A 19355-nucleotide genomic window follows, 5' to 3' on the forward strand; every position below is an offset into this window, starting at 1 on the left:
TACATGAATGTCCACATATGCAGTTGGTACATGTATATCCACATGTGTAGTCAGTTGAATGAATATTCACATATGGAGTTAGAGGCATGAATATCCACATATGGAGTTAGAGACATGAAAATCCACATATGTAGTCAGTTGTATGAATATTCACATATGGAGTTAGGTACATGGACTTCAACATATGAAGATATTTGTATGAACGTCCTCATAGATAGTCAGTTGTATGAATATTCACATGTGGAGTTAGGTACATGAACTTCCACATATGAAGACATTCACATAAGCATCCACATATGAAGTTAAGGACATGAATACCCACATACGTAATCAGTAATATTGATATTCACATGTGGAGTTAGGTACATGAACTTCCACATATGAAGACATTCACATAAGCATCCACATATGAAGTTAAGGACATGAATACCCACATACATAATCAGTAATATTGATATTCACATATGGAGTTAGGTTAATGAACTTCCACATATGAAGATGCTCACATCAGCATCCACATATGAAGTTAGGGACATGCATGTCCACATACATAATCAGTTATTTGAATATTCACATATGGAGTCAGGTTCATGAACTTCCACATATGAAGATACTCACATCAGCATCCACATGTGAAGTTAGGGACACGAATATCCACATAAGGCAGCTACTCATATGAACATCCACATATGCAGTCAGTTATATGGACATCCACATTATGTTGTTAGGTATATGTACACCTACATATGTAGTTAGTTATATGAATATCTGTATAGGCAGCTAGATACATGAACATCTACATTATGCAATTAATTATGTGAACATCCACATATGTTCTTAGTTATATGAATGTCCACATATGCTCTTAGTTGTATGAACATCCACATATGCAGTTATATGAACATACATATAACAATTATCACAATGGTTCAATAATCACGATACACCACAAAATAGTCGATCACAAAGATGTATTTGACACGATCAAATTTTATCGATCGATGAAGGTACACTTTACCCTACGAGGTATTGAACCCAACAAGAAAATTCATCAGAATTTCGCTGCGTTATAAATTCAATGAACCTGACACCCTTATCTTGCTCCACGGGCAACCATGCCCTAATGGCATCGCAACGATGGTTCAACCGGTTGTTCGATTGTCAATAGCTGCGCCTGCGTTTATCAAGAAGTTGCTGCCTTATCACGGCTACGTGTACAATTCGCCGAACGTTAGCATCATGTGTTGGGTCGAATGCGCGCCCATCTGCAATATTTCCTGGCTGAAGGGCGGTGTACTCATGGATTTCTCGAAAACGAATCGATATTATCTATCGAACGTAATTCATCCGCCCGATCCACGAACGAACGACTTCGAGAGCATCCAATCGACCCTGGTGTGGAATCTGACCGCTTGGCCAGCTGGTCAACTGGACCGGGTCGAAGACAACGTGCAATTCACTTGCGAGAGCAGCAGTAACGGAATAGGACCTGGGGTCAAGAGCAGCACCCATTTCCACGTGGAATGTAAGTTTTTACTATTTTTATGTGACGAGTTATGTTCTCTTTTTGTGAGACACGCGGATTGTGCTTTTGGTGCAAGGGATTAAAGGTCTGCCACAAAAGCTTTGCTTTGCAGTATTGTATTCGTGCTGATAATAAATTCATGCAACACGATGATGAACACTAATCCATAGAATACAATGTACCTACAACGTTCGTCGAACGGGAAAATTATTCTAATAAATACATATCGCTCTTTGGTCCTCCTATGAACAAACATTTATACACAATTGATATGTACCAGAATACAATCATTCAATTACTGCTTCGGGTTTCAGGAGAATAGCTTCGGTAATGGCGGCGTTTCGAGTAAAATTTTTATATAAACGCGTGTCCGATTATCAACGCGTGTGGAGCCGCGGCCATATAACCGATAGTCGCCATTGGCCACCAAGGTCTCCGGAACTCTTTAGATTTTTGTCCGTGGATCGATGGAAGCGAAGTTTGCAAAGTAAAAATAAACACGAGAGACGAATTGGTCGTCGCGTTGCGAACAGTGCTGCCCCCGCGAAAGAACGCGAAGATAACCTCAAAAGAGCTGCGCGCGCAATCGCGGACGGAGTTGAAAAGTGTATCGAAGTCGATGGCGGGATTTTTGAACGGTTACTTTGAACCTTGTATATCTTCGCGTTTTATATCGTTATAAACGCAATTAGGCATTTTTGATACCTTTTGCGGGGCCTATGGTAACGTTCAAACTAGCTCCACATTGATAATGCGACAAGTTTTTATATAAAAATTTTTACTTGAAATTCTGAATTATTATTTTACCAATATTTGTCGTGCTTTTAAAGTATTTACTGTTCCTTCTGAAATGTCCTGAAGTTAATAATATTATAATATTGAAAGATTGAAGTTACTATTATAATATTGAAAGATTGAGGTCATCAATATTATAATATTGAGAGACTGAAGTTAATAATAATATAATATTGAGAGACCGAAGTTAATAATATTATAATATTGAGAGACTGAAGTTAATAATAATATAATATTGAAAGACTGAAGTTAATAATAATATAATATTGAAAGACCGAAGTTAATAATATTATAATATTGAAAGATTGAAATTAATATTATAATATTAAAAGACCGAAGTTAATAATATTACAATATTGAAAGACCGAAGTTAATAATATTATAATATTGAAAGATTGAAATTAATATTATAACATTGAAAGATAGAAGTTAATAATATTTTTCTCTAAAGTCCCACCAGAGAACATGACGATCTCGAAGAGCATGATAAACGTCACCGTGGACACGATACCGGAAATGGTGACCTGCAACGCGAAAGCGCATCCGGAAGCCACATTTCGCTGGTTTCGAGAGGGTTCGACGGATACCATCATCGAAGGTCGTGTCCTCGATCTGAAAATACGTGTGCCGAAACGCAGCAACGGAACGTACTACTGCGAGGCATGGAATCGCCATGGAAGACGAAACATTTCCATGATCATGAATGTTCAATGTAAGTAAAGAAACCCGCGAGCTTTCATGTTATTTCAAACGACGCACAAATATCGAGGTTCCCGTGATTTCTGAGCGACTTTTTATGCCACTAAGACGTGATTGATGTTGAAGGGTCGGTTCGAAAATTTTTCAGAATATTCCTCTTTCCAGTAAAATGCTCGCTTTAATGTAGTTATGTAATAACTTTATATTCACTGAATATTTACTGAAACTATTTACTCTTTATTAAAATACAATCTTTTTTAGTATTCTCAATTTTTATTTGACAGTTCTTTGTACAATTTTATCATTCACCTTTCTGTTATTAATTTCTGTTGGAATGCTTAAAATGGCTGACTTCGTATATTGCAGACTACAACGCCATCTAGGTTAAACTCATCACTGTTGCCACAAATTCATAACTGTTTTGTACAAAGAAATTTTGTTATTTCATCTCAACTTTGTCCAAAAATATAAATTTCAAAAAGTCTGTATGCACCAAATTTTTATGCCACATAGTTTGTTCGAGCTAATTATTACAGTTTGCAGAAATTGATAGGTTCGACAGTCTAAGCTAGTTTCTAGTAAAATAACACTGTCGGATAGTGCTTGATAATATTAGAGTTAAGTGACGCCACGAATTATGTGCTTGCACAAAAAGGGAGCCATTTTCTTGTTTGCGCAGTTAAGCCCGAGTGTCACGTGGAAAAGGAACGAATAGACGGTGTGGATTACGTGGTGTGCTCTGCGGTAGCGAACCCGAAGGAGACCGATTTCGTTTGGTCTTTGAAGAGTGACAATGACACTTTGGAACAAGTTGCCGAACCTCGAAACGGAAAAAGCTACATCCGTATCGATACTTCTGTAACCAATTTCCGGACGTACGTCTGCGTCGCGAACAACTCCATCGGCCAATCGAATCCTTGCGAGGGCAATGTACCAGGTACTTATGAACATATATGTTATAACATAAACATAATCTGTATTATAACATGGTAAACAAAACTTTTAACATAGGAGACATATTGTTAAACCTTGCAGTAACATAGAATATACTAAACTTTGTTATGAGAGAAATATTGACAAATTTTGTTATTACATAAGAGACATATTGACAAACTTTGTTTTAACGTAAAGGACATTAAATCTTGTTATAACGTAAAAGAAGCTTGTTATAACATTATAATAAACTGTGTTGTACTAATAAATTCGGTTATAACATCTTCTATGAACGTAGAAAGTCTCAGTGTCGAATATACGCAAGAGGGGTTTCAAATTTCGCGCCAGAGGCGCCACTGGTCACAAAATGGCGTCCGTTTAATGCACGCGCGCTGAATCTGAAAGTAGGACAAATTGCAGCTGTTTTCTAAATAAAAATACAAAATGGTAGAGGAAGAAGTTGTGTGTCATGGTACCTTCTTTCTGTGACCTTATTTTTTATTTTGACGCATTTATGCACTAATAAAGTGCAGTTATTTATTTTCTAACGCAACGTATAGAACGTATGTGCACAGAAAATAATTAATATTAAGAATATCTCCTTAGAGAACAATTTTTGTTAATTTAAATGATTCTTATTATCTGTAAAGGATTTGAAAATTATAACAGAGTCTATAGAAATATTAGAGTGTCTTTTCTTTGAAGGGTTTTGTTCGTAATTTTACCCCTTTGTGAAGGGTTACGTTTTAGATAGTTGTTCGGAATAATGAACTTGTCAATATATTTCAAGGTTGTTAAAATCGTATACGGCTTGTTTGCACGTTAATGCGAAATAAAACGAGGCGATGGAAAAGTTATAGATACGTGGTGACATGAATTTTAAACGGGTTTAGCGACAAACAGAGCTTCGGTGAAACTAAAGTTAAATCTAAATGAGTATTTTCCGTGGTACAAAGTCATTTACATGTTCCGACGTAATTTAAAGCTGTTTTGAGTAAAATCGACTTTAAATTCGATTACTCCTATTGTTCGCTTCGAATTGAACGAGTTCGATGGACGCGTATAAACGCTTTGAAAACCCTCGCCAAAAATGTTCAATAATATCATATATTTTTATTACCGTCTTCTAAATTACATTTTGCGAATTGACTTTTTAGAGAGACATTTTGAATTTTAATGTAAATATTAGATTCTTTCTTTACAGTTTTAGATTTTGACATTGCTGTTAATACCAACATGTAATTTTCTCCAAACATAATCGCTTAAGTAACAATTAAAAGTCGATACGATAAAAATCAATATACCAAAAATTGCTTCGAGCGACCCAAATTGAAATTTTTCAGATCAAATTCTGAGAGGATTCTGTTTACATCATAAATTTATAGAGAGCAAAAAAAAATGTTGAACCACCCACTAATGTTTAATATTAAATAAATTTAGAAATTTCGATCGTTTGTAAATGAATTTCCACGTTTTCCGCTTACCTCAAAACGCGCGAGATACATTTGATTCAACAGCGTTCCTACCACGTTCAATACACCTATGCTCAGACCGTACGAGTTGCAAAGTAACAAGTAGGATTTGTTTTTACATAATCTTTTAACGGGTTCTATGAAACCTTCGTCCACTTCCATTTGATTCAACTGTTGCATAGCTCGGGTTTTGCTCGGTGGCAGTTTCGGGTTTTCTTCGAACACTGTGTACAGTTAATATTCGTGAAACGGTTGCGGTTCAATTATATTTAATACAAACTTATATTACGTTGCGTAAACTTGTAAAATTTATAATATTAATAATACAGTTTTTGGAGGGTGGACAAAATTTTATATACACTACATGTGTCCTCAATTTTGAACCACCATGTATGTAACATACTGTTGGTATCGTTAATTTTGAGCCACCATATGTGTAACATATTATATGCAGCTTCAAGTTTGAACCACCATATATGTAACATACTGTATGTGTCTTCAATTTTGAATCACCATATATGTATCATACTACAGGTAGCTTCAATTTTGAACCACCATATGTGTAACATACTATATGAACCTCAAGTTTAAACCATCATATATGTAACATACCATATGTATCTTCAATTTTGTACCATTATACATGTAACATACTATATGTATCTTCAAGTTTGAACCACCATATATGTAACATACCATATGTATTTTCAATTTTGAACTACCATGTATATAACATACTACAGGTAGCTTCAATTTTGAACCACCATATGTGTAACATATTATATGAACTTCAAGTTTGAACCATCATATATGTAACATACCATATGTATTTTCAATTTTGAACTACCATGTATATAACATACTACAGGTAACTTCAATTTTGAACCACCATATGTGTAACATACTATATGAACTTCAAGTTTGAACCATCATATATGTAACATACTATATGTGTCTTCAATTTTGAATCATCATATATGTAACATACTACAGGTAGCTTCAATTTTGAACCACCATATGTGTAACATACTATATGAACCTCAAGTTTAAACCACCATATGTGTAACATACTATATGAACCTCAAGTTTGAACCATCATATATGTAACATACCATATGTATCTTCAATTTTGAACCATCATACATGTAACATACTATATGTATCTTCAAGTTTGAACCACCATATATATAACATACCATATGTATTTTCAATTTTGAACTACCATGTATATAACATACTACAGGTAGCTTCAATTTTGAACCACCATATGTGTAACATACTATATGAACTTCAAGTTTGAACCATCATATATGTAACGTACCATATGTATCCTCAATTTTGAACTACCATGTATATAACATACTACAGGTAGCTTCAATTTTGAACCACCATATGTGTAACATACTATATGAACTTCAAGTTTGAACCATCATATATGTAATGCACCATATGTATCCTCAATTTTGAACTACCATATATGTAAAATACTATATATATCTTCAATTTTGAATCACCATATATGACACATACTATATGTGTCCTCAATTTTGAAGGACCATATTTGTAACATACTATATGTGTCCTCAATTTTGAAGGACCATATATGTAACACATATGTATCTTCAATTTTGTACCACCCTATATTTTAACATAGCAAGTACTATATTAAACAAAATTTGAGAATGTACTACTACGTCACTGTATTCAATATACAATTATTAGTGAAACGATGCAAATTCTTATCGGCAAAAATAGGTCATGTCTAAATTATATAGACAAAATACTTCAAAATCCCTCCACTGGGACGTTTATCCTCCTGTTCCTTAAAGTATTATCATTTCTTCCCGGAAGATGCAACTTTACCCTGGAGAATATGAATATCCGTGCGATTAAATAAATCCACTATAAACATTTTCCGGAGCAGTTATTAAAATTTTCATAGAAATTGCTACGTTGTGTCTCATAATTTAGCATATCGAGGATGTATGTACGTGAGGAGATTGGTGCTGAAAATACTTGAACCTTCGAAGAGCAAAATTACACATTAAAAATGAAATTTTATAATTAATATCGTAGCTGTATTTCAAAACACTTTTACAGACATTTTTTTGATATTTTATATAAATTTTATATATTCAAATTAAATAGTTTATTTAGGATTATGTATTTGATTGATATGTCTACTATTTTTTTATATTAACAATGATATAAATTTTTTTTCTTAGCTCACCATGGACATCGAAGTAAGTTTTCCCATAATTATTCAGCAAAACCTTGATTCGATTTTTAATGACTAGTTCACCTTCACTATATTTTACAAGTTTAAAATTGCAAGATTCCATCTTAACTGCAAGATAATTTTGACAACATTTAAAAATTATAATAAAATCTTAGCAATACATAAAAAATTGTCTATAAAGAAATAAAAATAGTCGTTGAATAAATGAAATTGTTCACTCTTCAACCTTGATGTAATTTGACTTTAAAATAAATAAAAACAGTGAATTTTACAAGTATAAATTGTAAAAACATTTCATACGCAGAAAGTCAGTAATAAAAATGCTGCGTGATAAAATATGGCGTAACAAGGGAACAGATTGAATGCAAAGCAAACAGAGGGGCATGAAAATTCTCGCTTAAAATCGGTCGCCTTACTTCTGTATTTATAATATTACGCAGCTGTCGCCGACATTTGAATTGCAGCTGCTCTGCCGATTACTTTATTCCGTTGCCAACAAACCGTGCCGTGAAATTTCTACAATCAGTCGAAATCCTTTGTTGTTTCGCGTAGAAATTTTCGACGAATTTCGTTCCAGTTTCAGCCGAGTCAAAGATTACTTTATTACTTGACTTTGGAAGTTTAATATAGAACAGAATTTCGTTATAAAATTCTATCTTTTCGTCGAACTTTTTAATCCTAATTAAACATCTAACGTTTGCTTGAATTTTGCTATCGATTTTCATTGGAATTTATGAACTACAGAGGGCTGAAGGAGATTAAACGGAGGAGATTTTTATTTAAAATGGGTTGAAAATTTATCTTGAAGGTATTTAAGTTTCTTGGTTTGAGTTTTAGTTCGTTTTAATGGGGTGCTTTGATGATGGAGGATTTGTAAGTTATGTCAGACTTTGTAGGTTCAGTTAGGTGAGGTTAGTTCCTTTTAATATGGGTGCTTTGATGATGGAGGCTTTGTAGGTTATGTCAAGCTTTGTAGGTTAAGTTAGATGAGGTTAGTTCGTTTTTAATATGGTTGCTTTGATGATGGAGGCTTTGTAGGTTAGGTTAGATGAGGTTAGTTCGTTTTTAATATGGTTACTTTGATGATAGAAACCTTGTAGATTATGTCAGACTTCGTAGGTTAGGTTAGGTAAGGTTAGTTCGTTTTAATATGGTTGCTTTGATCTTGGAGGCTTTGTAGGTTAGATTAGATGAGGTTAGTTCATTTTTAATATGGTTACTTTGATGATGGAAACCTTGTAGATTATGTCAGACTTCGTAGGTTAGGTTAGGTAAGGTTAGTTCGTTTTAATATGGATGCTTTGATGATGAAGGTTTGTAAGTTATGTCAAGCTTTGTAGGTTAGGTTAGATGAAGTTAACTGATTTTAATATGGGTGCTTTGATGATGGAGGTTTGTAAGTTATGTCAAGCTTTGTAAGTTAAGTTAGGTGAGGTTAGTTCGTTTTAATATGGTTACTTTGATGATGGAAACCTTGTAGATTATATCAGACTTTGTAGGTTAGGTTAGGTAAGGTTAGTTCGTTTTAATATGGGTGCTTTGATGATGGAGGCTTTGTAAGTTATGTCAAGCTTTGTAAGTTAAGTTAGGTGAGGTTAGTTCGCTTTAATATGAGTACTTTGGTAGTGGAGGCTTTGTAGGTTATGTCAGACTTTAGTGGTTATATCAATCTTTGTAGGTTATGTTGAAGAAAATTTGCTATTGAATATACTTTATTTTAAATTGATTGTGTTGTTATTGATAACAAGAGAATGATACGATTGTGAGTGATAGAATTATGCAGTTATGGTAGACAGTTGTATAAGTTTTAAGAATAGTGAAATTCTGTATTACAAAAGGACGATAATTATGCAATTTTTAAATAATAGAAGATTTATGCAATTTTAAAAAATAAGAGGATTATACAATTTTAAAAAAATAAAAGAATTATACAATTCCAAAAAAATAGAAGAATTATGCAATTTTTAAAAGTAGAAAAATTGTGCAATTTTAAAAAATAGAAGAATTATGCAATTTTAAAAAATAGAAGAATTATACAATTTTTATAAAATAAAAGAATTATACAATTTTTGAAAAATAGAGGAATTTTGTAATTTTAAAAAATAGGAGAATTATGCAATTTAAAAAAATAGAAGAATTATACAATTTTTATAAAATAAAAGAATTATACAATTTTTGAAAAATAGAGGAATTATGCAATTTTAAAAAATAGGAGAATTATACAATTTTAAATAATAGAAGATTCATGCAATTTTAAAAAATAAGAGGATTGTGCAATTTTAAAAAATAGGAGAATTGTGCAATTTTTAAAAAATAGAAGAATTATGCAATTTTTAAAAGATAGAAACATTACACAATTTTTAAAAATAGAAAAATCATACAATTTAAAAAAATAAAAAAAATGTCTTGCACTACAGAAAAATTAGGTTAGGTTATACCAACTTAAAATTTTTGTCCCCCAAATTACTGTCCATAAAAACACATCACTACAATAACATACTTTGTTAAAAAAAAATGTGACTAAAAATCATATCATTATAACTAAAGATTCTCTGAAAATAATTCTTTCTACTAAAAATTCTTTCTACTTGATATATTTATTGGATATATAGTTAATTTTGAATATCACTCTCAATGTTACCCTAATTAAATATTGATTACATCCTGACTAATTAGCACAAAATTAATGTACGTTTCAGGTCATATACCATGGTGGCATGAATTGGAAGGAAATCTTCTTCTGATTGTTATCGTTGCTGCAGTGGTTCTCATACTTGTGATAATAATCATCTGCGTGGCTATCTTCATCATCTGTCGACGCAAACGCAACCAGATGAAATGTAAGTTGCAATCTGTTTCTTATTTTTTATTGTCATTGTGATTTGTTGTTCACAACGATTCGCATGACGTAGATCGTACATTTCCTTCAAGATTACAAACCAGTCAAAAAATTAATTTAAAAATTTACAATGAAATGACTTGTGTGAGCAACAAAATTAATTAAAAAATTTGCAATAAAATGACTTGTGTAAATAACAAAAGTAATTAAAAAATTTGCAATGAAATGACTTGTATGAGCAACAAAATTAATTTAAAAATTTGCAATAAAGTGACTTGTACAAGTAACAAAATTAATTAAAAAAATTGCAATAAAATAGCTTATATAAGTAATAAAATTAATTAAAAAATTTGCAATGAAATGACTTGTGTAAATAACAAAAGTAATTAAAAAATTTGCAATAAAATGACTTGTATGAGTAGCAAAATTAATTAAAAGATTTTCAATAAAGTGACTTGTACAAGTAATAAAATTAATTAAAAAATTTGCAATAAAGTGACTTGTATAACCAACAAAATTAATTTAAAAAATTTGCAATAAAATAGCTTATATAAGTAATAAAATAAATTTAAAAATTTGCAATAAAATGACTTGTGTAAATAACAAAAGTAATTAAAAAATTTGCAATAAAGTGACTTGTATGAGTAGCAAAATTAATTAAAAGATTTTCAATAAAGTGACTTGTACAAGTAATAAAATTAATTAAAAAATTTGCAATAAAGTGACTTGTATAACCAACAAAATTAATTAAAAAATTTTCAATAAATTAACTTGCACAACTAATAAAATTAGAGAAACTTGCAATTGATTAAATAAGCAGGTAATAAAATGAAGAGAACTGCAATAAAATCAAGTGATCAGGTAATAAAGTTAATAGAAGTAGTAAGTAATTAAATTAATTGTGCAAATAAGTGATGCAATTAATTAAATAAGTACGCAATAAAATTAATTGCATGTGTAATTAATAAAATTAGTTGGACAAGCAGGAAAATTAATTGGTAATCGCAATTAATGAAATTAATCGGATGTTCGACTTTACTGATACATTTTATGAGTAATTGTAATCTTGAAGGAACTAATTAATATCGATCATTTATCGTACATTCGGAACATGATACTCTTTTTAATTTATACACATATGTATCATCAGTCGATAAATATGCATTGTTTTAATGGTTTTATGATTCAATTTTTGAACTCATACATATTTAAATGGCTTGAGATTGTTATTTTGAGTGATAAATAATTAATTCTGTATTTATTGAGGATCGGTTATTAAATTTGTATCACGGTATATTTAATGGGGCAAAAATTAGTCTGAAAAATTAACTTGAAAAATAATTTAAAAGTTATTGCAAATATTACTATTGACAATATAAGTTTCATTCTGTTAATTCACAATTGCAAGTTTAATTAACAATTTCAAATTTGTCTTGACATTATAATAATTTTTAATTTATAATATTTACAATGTTACTATAATTTTGAAATTATAAGGGTATATAATTTTGACCAATGTTTGATATTTAAAAAATTGCAAAATGTTAATGCATATTTATCGTCGCCATCGTTACAAGATCTACAAATCACTGAAGCAATGATCAAGTTAGAAAAGTGATAAAAAATTATAATAATTAATTAAAAGTGACAATATTTCTGTGCATAGCAGACCATATGTTCTTTTTCAAGCGACAAGATCTCGGTTCGTTGACATTCATTCACTTTCATTACTCATGTTATTTATCAAAGTGTTGTCCCATCAAAAATTGCTGCAAATAAAGAACTTAGTTTATACAACAAATGACATGTATTTGTAAAATGACAACGACGTACGCAATATTAACCCTTTCGTTAATAAAACTGACTATTATTGTTAAATGAAATCTTTGGAAATGAATTTTGATTGACTAGCTTAGGTAAATAAGACTTAACTTAATCTAGCCTAACCAGATGTGACTTAGACTGACTAATCTATCCTAAATTAATTCAAATGATCTAACATTCAGCTAACTTAAAATAAACTGATTAAGCTAACCTGACTTTATTTAATTCATCTAAGGCTGACCTAACCTAGAATAAACTGATTAAAGAAACCTAACGTGATTTAATTAATCTTAAACTGACCTCACCTAGATTAGACTGACTAATCTAACCTAACATAATGTAAATTATATTAAAACGACCTAACCCAAGTTACAATGTATAATCTAACCTAACTCAATTTAATTTATCATAAACTGACTTAACCTTGGGTAAACTGACTAACCAAACCAAACATAATTCAATTTATATTAAAACGACCTAACCTATGTTTAAATATTTAATCTAACCTAACTCAATTTATCTTAAATTTACCTAACCTTGATTACCTAACAAACTAACTTAATCTAACTCAATGTAATTTATCTTAAATTGATCTAACCTTGATGACCTAATAAATTAATTTAACCTAACTCAATGTATGTCATCTTAAATTGACCTAACCTTGATTACCTATGAAACTAACTTAACCTAACTCAATGCAATTTACCTTAAAGTGACTTAACCTTGAGTACCCAACAAACTAACTTAATCTAACTCAATGTAATTTATCTTAAATTGATCTAACCTTGAGTACCTAACAAAATAACTTAATCTAACTCAATATAATTTATATTAAAGCGACCTAACCTTGAGTACCTAACAAATTAAGTTAACCTGACTCAATTAAATTTATCTTAAATTGACCTAACCTTGTGTACCTAACAAAATAATTCAACCTAACTCAATGTAATTTATCTTAAATTGACCTAACCCTAATTACCTAGCAAACTAACCTAATCTAACTAAATGTAATTTATCTTAAATTGACCTAACCTTGATTACCTAACAAACTAACTTAACCTAACTCAATGTAATTTATCTTAAATCGACCTAACCTTAATTACACTAACTAATCTAACCTAATAATATATCATAATATAACCTAACCTCACTTATCTTACCCTAATATAACCTAACTTACCAACTCAACCTAACTGCTACATTTTTGCATTATTAATAAACAAAAATAAAATAATAAAATAACAAAGTAGACTAAATTGAAAATACGGAATAAATTTCTCTAATTAAAATTCATATCCAAACCTAACTTAAATGTGATAAGTCAAAGATACGTTTCACAACGAAAGGGTTAATAATTACCACAGCGACATTCTCGAACGAGACTTCACAGCACGATACCGTTTCACATAATGACTTAATAACAGTAAACTCCCAGAAGCGACATCTGTATTTTTCGTACGTTGCATGTTGCTTAATCCGGTTGACAAGAAACGTAAGCTGTTTGAGAATTGAAAAGCGATCTTCAAGTACGGATCAGCTAGCTGTTTCGTACATTCATCAAGATCCCTTGAAGTAGCGTCGTCGCGTAGGGATGCTGAAGTTTGTTGCTAAAGTTTCCCAGTTATTTGATGAGACAAGAGTAACCACGAAACATCGGGACGTTATCCCTGTACAAAGTTAACGTTGACTGCCATTCAAACTGGTTGCAGCCATTGGATCGTTCGTTGTTACAATGTAATAGGTTCTTGGTTCGGATTACGATTCCCGCGCTCTAATTACATTTAAAATTATAGGTGAGATATGTATATCAAATACAACTAACATTGTATGCAAAAATTTTCATTTTAAGAGAATATTCTTTATCGCCGTTTTGCAATTAAGTATTTTGTCATTTTTCAAACAAGGTTACTGTGTGACATGATTCGTTATATTGCCACGGTATATTTGGTCAAATAAGAATTTCGCAATGGAATGCGTTATATTGTCTCGCGTTATATCGCCGTGTAATAGATTGTAATACGTTAAATCAGTACGTGCTATATTACCACGCGTTAATTTACCAAACATTAAATTTACTACGCGTTATATCGCCACGCGTTAGAAATTACTGCGCGTTATATTGCCACGCGTTAAAAATTACTACGTGTTATATCGCCACGCGTTAGAAATTACTACGCGTTATATTGCCACGCGTTATATCGCCACGTATCATAAATTACTACGCGTTATATCGCCACGCGTTCGAAATTACTGCGCGTTATATAGCCACGCGTTAGAAATTACTACGCGTTATATTGCCACGCGTTAGAAATTACTATGCGTTATATCGCCACGCGTTATATCGCCATGCGTTATATCGCCACGCGTTGTATCGCCACGCGTTATATCGCCACGCGTTATATCGCCACGCGTTATATCGCCATGCGTTATATCGCCACGCGTTATATCGCCATGCGTTATATCGCCACGCGTTATATCGCCACGCGTTATATCGCCACGCGTTAGAAATTACTACGCGTTATATTGCCACGCGTTAGAAATTACTACGCGTTATATTGCCACGCATTAGAAATTACTATGCGTTATATCGCCACGCGTTATATCGCCACGCGTTATATCGCCACGCGTTATATCGCCACGCGTTAGAAATTACTACGCGTTATATTGCCACGCGTTAGAAATTACTATGCGTTATATCGCCACGCGTTATATCGCCATGCGTTATATCGCCACGCGTTATATCGCCACGTATTATAAATTACTGCGCGTTAAATTGCCACGTGTTATAAATTACTATGCGTTATGTCGTCACGTATTATAAATTACTACGTGTTATAAATTATTACGCGTTATATTGCCACGCGTTATATTGCCTCGGGTTATATCGCCACGCGTTAAATCACCATACGTGACATTACGACGCGTTAAATCGCAACGCATTACATTTGCTACACGTTATAAATTACTTCATGTTATATCGCCTCGCGGTATATCGTCGTATATAATAACAATGCAATAAATTACCCTTGATTCAATTTAAAATAAATCTCAAAACTGATAATCTTTGCATACGATCCGTCTTAAAAATCGTAATTCGAGTTTCGTCAAAAGATACAAAAATCTATGTATATTGCATGTAACATATTTTGGCCTACCAAACGTCACGGAATCGAATTTCAAAACTTGTTAAAATACGACGTACAACGAAAAACTGAGAATGTTCTATAATTCACGCTATCAAGGTATAAAATTGTCGTTGAATGTTTAATCCGATGACTGCAGCCAGAGTTGCATAAATCATGCACTGCATACATTATTTTGCGTTGTTATTATCGCATAGTTCATGCTAGTTACGGAAAACGAAGCATGTCAGTTATGTTACGTAATCGTATAAGGTAGATGGACAATGCGCATTTCCCATTTGGTTGCAAAAACAAGTACATACAATGTATACAAATTATTGAATATGCGGGACCGTGCTGCGCCGCTGCGAGGACACGAAAATGCAATTTTTTTTCAATTAACCCGCCGAGATTTTTTATAATTGCGATACGACCGACCCCGTCCAATTTCAATGAAAATTTATGTTGATTCGTTTTTCCTTATTGGACAATGTACGTGCTTTACGCGCTGCGCTTTATTGAACTTTAATTATGCGCTAATGAAAATTACGCAAATTTTTTGTGGAAATTTCGTTATTTTTTACAATTTTAATTCTTGTAATTGTAACTCGTGCTACTTTTTTGTGAAAATAAATTTTAGGATCTTTATTTGGATAAGTAGGTTAGGTTAGTTTCACACGTAACCTATCCACGTAAATTGTATACAGGGTGGCTCACAACTCGTGTAACTCCCGGAAAGGAACTCTCGTTATATCGCCACGCGTTAGAAATTATTACGCATATATTGCCACGCGTTATATAGCCGCGTATTACAAATAACTACGCGTTATATCGCCACGCGTTATGAATTACTATGCGTTATATCGCCACGCGTTAGAAATTACTACGCGTTATATCGCCGCGTATTATAAATTACTACGCGTTATATCGCCACGCGTTAGGAATTACTGTGCGTTATATCGCCACGTGTTCTAAATTACTACGCGTTATATTGCCACGCGTTATATCGCCACGTATTATAAATTACTACGCGTTAGAAATTATTACGCGTTATATTGCCACGCGTTAGAAGTTACTATGCGTTATATCCTACCCGTTAGAAATTACTACGCGTTATATCGCCACGCGTTGGAAGTTACTATGCGTTATATCGCCACGCGTTCTAAATTACTACGCGTTATATTGCCATGCGTTATATTGCCACGTTTTATATTGCCACGCGTTATATTGCCACGCGTTATATTGCCGCGCGTTATATTGCCACGCATTATATTGCCACGTGTTATATCACCACGTATTATAAATTACTTCGCGTTAGAAATTATTACGCGATACATCGCCACGCGTTAGAAGTTACCATGCGTTATATCGCCACGTGTTCGACATTACTACGCGTTATATTGCCACGCGTTATATCGCCACGTATTGTAAATTACTACGCGTTAGAAATTATTACGCGTTATATTGCCACACGTTAGATGTTACTACACGTTATATTGCCACGTGTTATATCGCCGCGTATTATAAATTACTACGTGTTAGAAATTATTACGCGTTATGTCGCCACGCTTTATGAATTATTATGCGTTATATCGCCACGCGTTAGAAATTACTACGCGTTATATTGCCACGTGTTATATCGCCGCGTATTATAAATTACTACGCGTTATATCGCCCCGCGTTATGAATTATTATGCGTTATATCGCCACGCGTTAATAATTATTACGCATTATAGTGCCACGCGTTATATCGCCTAAGTGTTTTTCCTTAATAATTCAAAAACGAAGCTTCATATCACATTTTTGCAAAGGAAAATCTTATTCAAAATTGCGTCCTCTACCACTTCTTTCCGTGAGTTACACGAACTGTGAAACAACCTGTATTATAACACACATAATCTACCAATAATCTTTAACGAATTTGCCTACCAAAAAATCATTGAAACAAATAAATAATAAGAATCATTTGAACGTTAAAAATTCAATATTTCACCCTGAATGAAAACAGTTATTCAAACGAAAATGTCCTTTCAGCCATTTGCAGCGAAGAGAAACGGTTGTTCATAAAGTACATCTCGCGTAACATTCCCGGGGCAAAGTTGAACGCGATCTCCTCCAAGAAGTTAGTCAACGTTAATTAAATTCGCGAAAGGTCGTGAACTTCGGTGCTGTAAAGAACAATCTCTAATTAAACGTGCAAGTCTCGGTTTCGAACGGTCCTCGCGGGCACAGCGCAGCGCGGCTCTCGTTTTTTCGCCGGCGTATCACTAACACAGAAAAACTGATTCGTTTCTGCTCTACTTTTTTAATTTGGACTTGCTAAACAAAACACAGACAGTAATCGGGTGGTCGAGCTGGAGGAACGCGAACAGTAAGTAGAAAAGCATTTCAATCTTTCTCCCTGTTCGTCCTCTTTAATGTTGTTTTCGCTCGCATCTTTCGTTGCTTGCTACACCTTTTATTTCATGGATTCCCACGAAATTTTCTTTGTAACGCTTGGACGGTGGGATCTGTTTCGAGGGGTTTCGCTTTACAAAATGGCGGTGCACATCGGCTACCACGGTGATTCGCCCGAATTTGTCGGTAAACTATGGCACTCTATAGCGGATACGATTGTGTATACGTTGCACTGGTACACTTGGAACTACGGTTGTAAGAAGTATTCGTACTGTGGTCGTTTTTGAACGTTTTGGGAAATTATTTTATTTGTGGTTTATTGGTGACATTTTAAGAAATTTCAATTTTGGACATTTTGTTAAATTGTGGTTTACGGTGCTTTATACATCAAGATATTTACTATCTAACTATACAGTTAAAATTAGTATCGATTAACCATTCATGGTAACATTGAGCCATACATGATGATATAATGACACCTTATGATGATATGATGACGATCATAACATGTTATGATAACATTATAACGAGTTATGATGTCAGAGTACAATAACACGTTATGGTAATATGATAACGAGTTATGATATCAGAGTATAATAATACGTTATGATATTATCATAGCATGTTATGATAGAATGGTGATATGATAACAAGATATGGTGACATGGTATGATGATACGATTGCAGTACAATGTGGGTATCATAATATTAATATGATGATCTATAATGATAATATGATAAGGCAATAACAAGTTGTGGTGACATGATATGATGATGATATGATTGCCATATGGTGGTATCATAATAATAATATGATGATCTATAATGATAATATGATAAGGCAATAACAAGTTGTGGTGACATGATATGATGATGATATGATTGCCATATGGTGGTATCATAATAATGATATGATTGCTCTTAATGATAATGTGATGTGATATGTTACAATGCTATAATGTGATAATTGTAGTGATGGTATGATAGCATCATAATGATGTTATGATAATATAACAGTGATATGATAGTCGTATACTAATGATATATTAGTGTCATAATGATATTATAAAAGGGGAGTGATATAATGATGATAAGCTAATAAACTGATTTGACAAGTTTATGCTATGGTAACACGTTATGATATTATGATACTGATGTGATAATTGTATAATGATGATAGATCATAACAAAAATATCATAATGTATTATAGTACCATATTATCATCGTATCATACTGAAATATTATAATGATATAATGATGTAAAATTGATGCTACGGTAACACGTTATGATAACATGATACTGATATGATAATTGTATGATGATGTGTTAGTATCATAAAGACAGTGTCATAGTATGTTATAGTACCATATTATCATCACATCATTATGTAATATAATAATATATTATGATGTTACACTGATATGACAAATTTATGCTATGGTAACATGTTATAATAATATAATACTGATACGATAGTTGTATGATGATATGCTAGTATCATAATAATA

General features: G+C 32.5%; 1 protein-coding gene across 9 annotated transcripts in view; it reads left to right on the plus strand.

The window, feature by feature from the left end:
- nrm (neuromusculin) overlaps positions 1-19355 on the plus strand; it is a 544158-nt gene that overhangs the window by 440815 nt on the left and 83988 nt on the right. For 5 of the 9 annotated variants that reach the window (XM_076537545.1, XM_076537548.1, XM_076537552.1 and 2 more), the window contains exons 12-17: positions 1169-1525; positions 2772-3032; positions 3699-3956; positions 7650-7667; positions 10363-10503; positions 17783-17819. In XM_076537545.1, the coding sequence (XP_076393660.1) occupies positions 1169-1525; positions 2772-3032; positions 3699-3956; positions 7650-7667; positions 10363-10503; positions 17783-17819 (1072 nt within the window). The remainder of the gene's footprint in view (positions 1-1168; positions 1526-2771; positions 3033-3698; positions 3957-7649; positions 7668-10362; positions 10504-17782; positions 17820-19355) is intronic. The other 4 variants (XM_076537546.1, XM_076537551.1, XM_076537543.1 and 1 more) reach the window with 3 other exon arrangements.

The sequence above is a fragment of the Megachile rotundata genome, chromosome 11 (genome assembly GCF_050947335.1).
Source record: "Megachile rotundata isolate GNS110a chromosome 11, iyMegRotu1, whole genome shotgun sequence".
NCBI lineage: Eukaryota > Metazoa > Arthropoda > Insecta > Hymenoptera > Megachilidae > Megachile > Megachile rotundata.